Consider the following 10,083-nt stretch of genomic DNA (forward strand, 5'->3'; position numbering starts at 1 on the left):
GTATCCTTTTTTGTTTGTTATGTTCAGGTTCCGGTTAAAGATGGTGGCCGTTTTAATCTGGCATGATCAAAAAATAAATTCTCTGTACAAAAGTAGCTATTCTGGGGAAAATACTTATGGTGGATTATATACTCTATTTTAAATAAACAAATTTTGAACACTTATCTGAAAAGATAGCTTGAATAAATATACATATATATATATATATTTTTTTTTTGCATATAAAAAATAAGTTATTAGGTACGAAGATGACATGGTGAAAATTTAGCGTCGGAACTCGACGGGTTGATGGTACAGTAAATTTTTTTTTCAAACGCGATCAATCATCGTGTTTATTAATTAATTGTAAAGGTATGTAAGTAACTACTTATAAAGCTTATGAAATCAGAGGAAATTTTGGTTTTAATTTATTAAATGAGAGATCATGAAAACATAACTGTTTGGACTTTTCTACACTAGACACTACTACTTACTTTGAAACCAATTTAATAAGTTTTAGGCCCACCAATTTAACACCAGAGGAAGAATCTAGTCATTGGAATTAAGTCCGCCCCTGTTTCCGCGTCGCGTCGCTTCGTGAAGTGTGAGATCGCCCTGGCCGGGGCCGGGGCCGGGCCTTGATCGTGCTCCCTGGCTGAGCCATATTAGGGAGTGAATGATTCCACGGGCCCCCAGGGTCTCCACGGGTCTCCCAGGGTCTCCCAGGGTGACTCCGCGCTCCAAGCTCCATCCCAACCAACAAACCCTGGATACACGCCGTACCTGTATATGGGTGGAGGGGCAATCAGAGAGGAGCCAATATGAAAGAGAATGATTCGTGAGATCAGATTGTTGAAGATTGGACCGCAATAATTTTATTTGATGTGATTTTATATTTATATTTTTATCGTGATTTATTTTGGTTATTACGCCCTATTACATTTCCTCCTTATTAAATCAACGTTTCGGATAACCCAAAAAAGGTCGCGGTAATAATTTTATATAGTCGGTTTTGTTTTACCTGATAATTATTTTTTTAATTAATTCTGTTGAACGCCTGTAAGGCCTTTTCAAGCATAATACATCTCGAAACTTTTGGAACATTATACAGAAATATATATACTGGTGCACATTATATACATCGGTAAAATAAATACTTATCATTGTACAAACATAACAGAAAAACATACATCTAATTTGAGGAACATTACAAATATTGTATTGTTCCTCTTTAAAGAGGTAAATCATTATTGCTCAAGCAATAATATCGCTTTTCACTTGACGAATTGACTTGTGAGAATTTATTTTGTATTTTTTCAATAGCTTGTACATGAATATTGTAATGTGGGTTCCAGATGGGAGAATTGTACTCAAGTTAACTTTTAACTAAGGCAAAATATAACAGTTTAATACACTTAAGATTATTTATATTTCTAGTTAACTAGTATTCATCCCAAAACATTTCATATTTTTTAAGAAAGACAAACACTCCCGGGTTACGAATAAGTAAGCTGAAAATGTTGCTTGTGCTGTAATGGAGGACTTGATAGCCGAGGAATTGAACACACTACGCCTGGATAGAATCCAAACGCGATGCCAACTCAGCCACTGAACGGTCCTTGGTAAAGATTTCCGTTGTCTATTACAATTGTTGAGAGTGTTAAAAAAATATTTGTTAGATCGGAATTTTATCTGTTAGAAAGTAGATATGTATTTTAATCAATCTTTAAAGCTTGGTCATTGAATTCATTGAACCAACGCAAAGCAAGCAACACACTCATGTTTTACAAGCGTAATGCGAAGAGTGGTTGAGGGATTACTAAGTCCAGAACGAGAACCTGATTCAGTATTTATTGAATTAATAAGTGAGCATTTCGATTACTGTAGATGCAGATAAATTACAACTAAGATTATTCACTTTGATCTGTAAGATAATCCTATTTGCATTATGTAAATCTGATGGAGATTACGTCGATGAGTAATTCAAACGAATTAGCATCGCTCGGAATCGAAGTCAATAATATAATATTTCGTACCATCATTGAATACATGAAATTCATGGAAAGGGACAAATCATAAAATATGGTGTTTAAAATCTAATAACACTGTTAACATAACATCTGTGAATAAAAAAAGTCGTTCACAATGATTTATGTTTAATAATCATGAATGGTTGTATTTAGTCAATGTTAACAATAAATTATTTAACATATTGTATTTAATTGTCAAAGTTGTAATGATGTACATGACGCGTGAAATTTGATATTATCTAACTAAGATAATATAATTATTAACATACGATTTTTCGTAAAGTTACTTTTACCGACCCGATCCATATTTATTAAGGAAATATGACAGGCAAAATGGGTGATTTGATAGAAAACAGCTAAAACTACCTTTCGTATTCTATTCTGCCATTCCCAGACTTGATATTTTTCTTATATTTTTAAGATTAACTAATGTTTATAAGACAAGGTTTTTCTGCATAGCAATTCCCGTTTTATGCAATCAATTCCCGTTGGCGGCATTTATTTTTACTCGGGAGATATTCTCAATTTGTATTGATATTTCAGGCGACTAATTATTCGATATTTTTCGTTGCCAAATAATGTTTTTTTTTCTATTTTAATATTTTTCGTAATAATTTTTGGCATTTGACCATAATAAAAAAAAATAATAAACAACATAACCCACATTTATAACTTCGATCTATAGTTAAATTAAATATGTAGATAATTCACACATTCGCGGAATTATTGCCTCTTTTTATCGTTATACCTACTTTCTGTTGATACAATAGTAGAGTATAAAAGTGAATGAAGCAGGGAGCATTGTGAGCAACATTGTGTGGCGGTCTATACGAAGCGGCGTGATGGTTGGTTAATTAGTTCACTGAGTGATTTCCTCGATGTACTTGTACGTATTAGAAATGTCCTTTTCAGATGCTTTACACAATCTCAGCGGCTATTAACTATGTCTTTAATGGTTTAAAAAGGTAATAAATTACTTATAATATATTTAATCATATTAAAATAATATGTGAATATATTTAATATATTCAATAATTCAAAACACATTTTTGGCTAGGATTTAATGAACTCATTATATTTCACCAATTAACCTGTCAAGGTATTTTGGCATCCTGTAAAACGGCTTGGAGGGTTTTTGTTGTTTGTAATTATTACATACTTAAACAGCACACACAAAACCTACTTTTTGGGATATTTTAATATATTCTTTATCAATATTTTATTTAGAACTTGGTGGCGGTGTTTTTTGCTTTCTAATGTGTATTTTGATCAAAACAAACACACATTATGAAATACAGATTAGAAACCGCAAAACACCGAGCGTCAACGTCATTATTCTACACCAGCGCCTCTAGCTGGTAGTAATTGATGCTGCCAATATTTGACCGGAGTTGGACTGTTTTATAATATAATATGGTATTAGCTTTAACTGACACTAACTTAATAGTGTCAGTAAAGCGCACAAGGATGATCTTATTATTGCTCTTCCCTAAGGTGATTTAGGGATTTAATATTTTATTACTTTTTTTTAAATTTTATTTTATTGTTATTTTTTTATTTTTATTTAAAACAATATGTATAACACTTTTTTATTTAACAAAATAGGTAGACCAACAAAGCTGTCACATGCCAGCTTGTCTGCAGGATCCACCAAATCAAAATATCTTAGGTCTATGTCTATACATTGTATGATTATGTGTACATGAGTAAGTCTTATTTCTAAGTAGGTACATTTCACAGATTTTATTTTATTGCAGACATTCGCAAAATATATTTCTAACGAGTAATTGTAAATACATAATATATCTAATGCACCTCACTAAAAACAAAGAGTTTGGGAATTTACATTAAGGTGTTCAAAGGTACATGGATTGATCATTTATTAACCACAGCTTTATGATTTTAGGGCAGGGTATCTCATTATTCACAATTAGTAAGTTTTTATTTAGTTTGTTGAAGATCACAGATACTTATGTTCATGTTCTGCAATTCAGGGAAACTCAGACCATTAAGATTTGTGCAACCTTAAGCAACGATTTAAATCCCAGAATATTTTTAACTAAAAACATTAAAAATGAACGTCGTAACAAAAGTGACATCAATTTTCGTTTCATAATTACAAATAATCAATATAATCTTCCCGCTAGGCCAGGTAAGCTCTTAACTTATAGAAAATCCACTGTAGTGGCAAGATTCCGGACATATTTAGCGATAGCCCCCAGAACTTTACAACATTTCTTGAATCTCTTGTTATAACTTGACTTTTGAGTCATACTTTACAGTCTCTTTACTTTTGTTGTTATTTTTTATTGATTGTGTTATATTTATATATTATTGTCGTACACTGTTATGGTCGGTTCGTATTTATTCTAAGTGTTTTGCACATTGTCCTTATAACGGTTCTATGGAAAGTAATGGAGATAAAATTGTTTAAAAAAGAGTATTTTTCTAGATTATTATGTATTTAAACCAGGTCTTAAACTAAACTGAAAAAAATAAATATTGCGTAATAGAACAAAAGCAATGCTATCGTTTGTTCAAAATATCGCTCATTATATTTTTAGATTTTCGTGACGATTTCGTTTGCATTGGATATGAAATAAATATAACTGATTTTATTATCTATTGATAAATTTTAACTTAGAACAAATTATTTCTTGTTTAGTACAAAACATTAAACATTTTTATAAAACGGAAAACAGTACTCCAATTACGTTTAATATATAACCCGCGTACATGGTGTCTTCCTTATTAAGATATTTCTAGAAATCTCCATGCTCCCAAGGATGATACTTATGTCCCAGAGCTCTGAAATTATAAAAAAGGTTTTTTAATCTGATGTTAATATTGAGGTGTCTTAAAAGAACTTTAAAAAATGTGTAATTTAATAATATTTACCCGCTCATTGGACACATGCGGCCGTTGCAATCGAAGGTATCAATAAGCTTCAAATCTTCATCGGATAATTTGAATCCAAACACATCCATGTTCTGTGCAATGCGAGACGCGGTCACTGACTTGGGGATCACGATATGGTCACGCTCAATTTGATACCTGTTGGTTATAAAACATGTAATAAATAATAAATAAAATAATCAAATATATGGAAATCAAGAGTTGTGTGCGAGGAAAACAAACAAACTTCTAAATGAAAACTAATAATTTGTGTATCATTTTCTGTATGCGGATCGTACGTCTGCGCCGTCCGCTAATGTTATTTCAACCAATTTAGGACTTTTGTCTTCCAATATGACAATAATCGATTTGAAGTGATGATTTATCAGGAAAATGTAACAATAATCACCTGATGACAATTTGGGCGGGTGTCTTCTTGTATTTCTCAGCGAGAGCTTTTATTTTGGGATCTTCCAGTAGCAGAGGCTCTCCGGGCTTAGCCCATGGCCTGTCTGGGGAACCCAGGGGGCTGTAGGCTGTCAGGAGGATTCCGTTTTCTTTGCACACCTTTGTGAGCTTGCTCTGATTAAGGTAGGGGTGGCATTCGACCTGGAATACAAATAAGATAGTTAGTAATAAGATAGTAGGAGAGAACATACTGAAACGTATAGTTTTAATGAAATCATATTGCAACAGTATAACACTGGATCCAATCCATAACATAACATTAAACTTGAAAATATTATCTCACATAAACATATATTTTCCATCCTTAACAATAGTCTTGGTACATTTATGCAGGAGTCAATCTAAAATGCCACTATGCCACGATGCAAACGACCATTACAACAGTTCCCCAAAAAATGTAATTCTACGTTCTGAATTTTGGACTTTGGACTTCTCTCCGTTCCTTCTAATCATTTTTATAAATTCTTACTTAACTCATCGGATTGTACATATTTTAGTCTGAAAAAAAAACCTCCGGTTCACATCTTTTTTCATAGTTCCACTCAAAACAAGTTTTATTCAGAACTACCTCCTCTTCATCAATCTTTCATTTCCTCTTCGTCTTTCAATTTAAAATAAGCAAAATTTCAAATTAATTTCATCATCTCTTACTTCGGTAAATCAATGACCAATTGAGGGTGTACAGCAAATTAAATGGCATACCACAAAAACGTTTAAAGTTTTTTTTCAAACATTGCGTAAATGAGAAAGTTTACCTGGTTGGTGGCGGGTTTGATGGTGCTATTCTCGACAACCCTCTTCAGCTGGGTGGCATTGAAGTTGGAGATGCCGATACTGCGGACCAGTCCAGAGGTCACCAAGGTCTCCATAGCTTTCCAGGTGTCCACATAGTCCACATCTGAGAACTGGATCTGTTCGTTCACGGTTGGGAACAATTCACCGTCTTCCTGTATAATCAAATACACGTGGTTAGCTGATTATGCTGTTTTCACAAAATCCTTAGTTTTTTTTGGAAAGTTTATCGCGTATCTTGAGAAGGATTGCATACGATTTCTTACTATTTTAATGGTTAATTTCAGTCATAATATGTTTTCAATGTGAAGTAAGCGACTTGATGCAAGTTATTCTCTTAGTTTCAAAATTTCTTACGTTTAGAGTTTAATTGAAGTTTTATTGCATTTAACAAATCATTTAGAAAATCACCCAGATCTCTCAACAACCATACATTATTTATTTTTATTTTTTTATAATTAGATAAATAATTAAATAACAATTCCGCATTGGCCGTTGATATTTTAAACCTCAAATTCGAAAACTTCTCCGAAACATATTGGTTCATAACCGTTTTATTAAATATGCATCAACATTGCGTTAACATGAAAAAATAAATAAATAAAACCCATTGAATTATATATTGCACTTCGTGGGAGCCAAATCAACAACCTCACAAGACGAACGCGTTGATAACAACACTAAGGAGACCGGTTGGCAGTGGCAGTGGTATATATAATATTATATTGAAGTTTAACACCTTTAAAGCCCAGGTAATTGTAAGTGCAATACATGTTGGAGGTTGATTTTATGATCGGACTGGTGATTTTGATTTCGCCTTAAATTATTTCGCCTATGTTATTTATGCCCGTAGAAAATTTTCAATGAAATGTTATTAACCTTGTATCCATATGGCGCGTGAATGAGGTAAAGATCCAAATAATCAAGACCGAGATCTGACAGAGTCTTCTTGCAAGCTGGTACTACCAAGTCGGGGCGGTGGAAAGTGTTCCATAACTTGGATGTGATGAATAATTCTTCCCTGTAAAAGAAACAAAATTGTACTGACAATCAAAATTACTTCCTCTCATTGATGTCTGAACACATAGACATGCCCTGAAGCCAAATTTGAGTACCATTACGGCGACTACCAAGTGACAACCAATTTTGCACCAGCGGGGTTATTGCGTTACAGCGCATTTGCTGTATAGAATACCTACCTCATTATTTGTATTTTGATTCCCGACTCTCGGCTGAACACTTTTCCCAATTGTAAGTTTCTTCCCTGCACCCTTAATAGCATATCTAGTGTTTCGTAGATCTCTACTTCATCTTATGTAATAGTTATACTGCTTCAAAATATAAATTTGCTCTTTTATCTGATGTAATTTTTTTTATCTTTATTTGGTTATTATTTATTTTACACAGTAACATTATAATAGATATAATGTTTTCGCACCTAATATGTTTCTTTTTAAAGGTGTATTTTTGGATGTTTTTGAGAACTATCGTATCATTAATAAGTAACTAATGTATCGTATATTTTATAACTCGTATGTGTAACGTGTTATAAAATATACGATACATCTTATTTGAACCATGAAATCTCCGGTAAAGGTAATTGTTTTATCTACTGAGCGGTAACAACAACTTGTCATGTTCGTTAAGTGCAACATAAGTTTTAAATTGAACATTTATTCCTTTTCACTTCTTATCAATCTCTCCGCAAATAGTATGATATCTCTTTAGTTTGCACAATCCATTTAAATCATTGAAGCGTATCACTTTTAACGCGAATTGTTGATTAATTATTAAAATTATCAGAAGGCATGAGTTTGCAATTTCAATAAATGATTTAGACGAATTTTAAACGAGTCATTTGACACCTGTTTGTTTTATTGTGAACTGTCACAATAAATGTTTTTCTGTAAAAAAATATGAGATTAAAAAGGGGTACATGTATAAACCTCTAAAATAATTTGCTTTTATAAAATGTGAAGATGAAGAAGCGACTAGATCTGATAACAAGTGACATGTCAATAATGATATTATTTTGTTTTCAGATTGTTAATTACCCACTTCGATAACATTTTATAAGTGAGTGAAAGCGTAATGATGATGTTGCAAAATTGATTGTAGGTAATATTGATCAAAATCAGTAGGCAATCTGATCTAATAATTAATTATAGCTGCTCGTCAGAAGCGTTGTGCCAAAGTGATAACTTAGAGTAGATCAAGCGATAACAACATCAGTTAATCTTATCTATATTAATTTAAGCGAATATGCATATATTTTAATCTAAATAATCTTGGAGAGATTCAAGTTAACCCTACTATGTTATTGGAAAGGGAATTCTTAAAACTTTTGTAAATATATATATTTTTTTCGTTTCAAATATAGTTTACCTGGTGACCACTCCTCCATCAATTTTGGTCTTAAGAGCTGCTCCCACTTCCTTCTCGTTACCGTAGACGTGTGCACAATCGATGTGCCTGTAGCCCAGATCAATAGCTGCCTCTACAGCAGTCTTTACCTCACCCGGAGGAGACTGAAAAAGATCATTTTATTAATAAACGTATTAAGTATTTAGCATTATCATTACTTTAAAAAATTCTGCGCTAGCAAATTCTACCCAGTTACAATCCTTTTATTGAAAAGTGTCACTATTTTATTTTTAATATAAGAGAAAAATAACTGTGACGGATAGGATATTTGTACTTATGCATTCATTCAATTTCCTGTATTTGAAGTACTGACCTAATTGTAAAAAAACTTATTTTATTACGATATTTAAACAAATGTAAATATCTACAATCAATTTGGTCATCAATACTCGAGGACACTTTGAAACAGTTACTTAAAATACAACCGAAATGTGAAAGCCAAAAAATTGAAAAATACATTGCACGTCCAAAATACTCAATTTTTTGTCTTTTTTTGTTGTTTGTTTTTGGGGTGTTATGCCGTTATATAGGCTAAAGAAGGAGTTAGCGCAACACGGCATAACACCCCAAAAACAAACAACAAAAATGCTTTTGGCCGTGAGAATCTAAAAACTAACCAATTTTTTGTCTGTACACTTAACCAAATTGAGGATTTTTTTGTTTGAGAATGAATGGAAATTCAATTCCTTTCTTTTTGAATTAGTGTTACTATATTTTTAAACTTATTTGGTTTCCTTGTGGGATCGTATCAACAGGTATTCAGTTGAATGTAATTATTTACTAGTAGTTTTTATTTACCTTCCATGTTCCCAATCCCAGGATTGGAACAGTTTGTCCATTGTTGAACTTCAGCGTCGGAATAGTAGTTGCCATTGCAGAAACTATCACTCTGCGATATTAAATACCGAATTCAAAAGAATAAACTCCGTTAACCGAACCAGGAAGCGAACTGCGAAGAGTGCTTGTTTCAGCCGCTGGCTGCGCCGCTATTTGTTGATAAACGAAATACTAACAGATACGATACGTTTTATACCATTCTCGCAAGATAAGATAGGTTCAAGTTTCCAGTTATCAGTTAAAAATAATTACAATGTTTTTTAAATACACAAACATTTTTGGACATATTTAATGATAGCCACCAGAACATTGTCTATCTTTATCAATTTTTCTAAAGATCTGATTTGACTAAACTGTTAACAAACATTTTTTTGCATTTATGAATAAACTAGCGCAGACCCGTGAACAACAATGGATATTATATGAATAGTATTTGGGAAGCTGAAAGTATTCAAAAATCTATTAACCTCAGTATCACTGCCTTTCAAAGAAGAAATTTCCCTTGCGATTTTTAAACGCGAATTTGAGCAAAGCGAATAAACATTTCAAATAAAAATATATTAATATTGGTACCTATCTACTTTATTGCATGTCCGGTATATGGTTCCACCTTTGAACATTAAATGTTCAATATAAACTGTAAAACTGTACTATACTG

The 10,083-nt window shown here is 32.5% G+C and overlaps 1 protein-coding gene across 1 annotated transcript; it reads right to left on the minus strand.

Annotated features, from left to right (window-relative positions):
• Positions 1–3,068: 3,068 nt before the first annotated feature.
• Positions 3,069–10,083, minus strand: LOC149424754 (aldo-keto reductase 1B-like). Its single transcript, XM_089630978.1, has 7 exons — positions 9,387–10,083; positions 8,550–8,692; positions 7,044–7,185; positions 6,128–6,319; positions 5,314–5,513; positions 4,908–5,063; positions 3,069–4,817 (listed from the first exon to the last, which is right to left on the minus strand). Exons 1-7 carry the CDS (start codon positions 9,459–9,461, stop codon positions 4,772–4,774), a joined length of 954 nt encoding a protein of 317 aa, XP_089487104.1. The 5' UTR covers positions 9,462–10,083; the 3' UTR covers positions 3,069–4,771.

The sequence above is a fragment of the Hesperophylax consimilis genome, chromosome 4 (genome assembly GCF_061612785.1).
Source record: "Hesperophylax consimilis isolate HC1 chromosome 4, BYU_Hcon_1.0, whole genome shotgun sequence".
Taxonomy (NCBI): domain Eukaryota; kingdom Metazoa; phylum Arthropoda; class Insecta; order Trichoptera; family Limnephilidae; genus Hesperophylax; species Hesperophylax consimilis.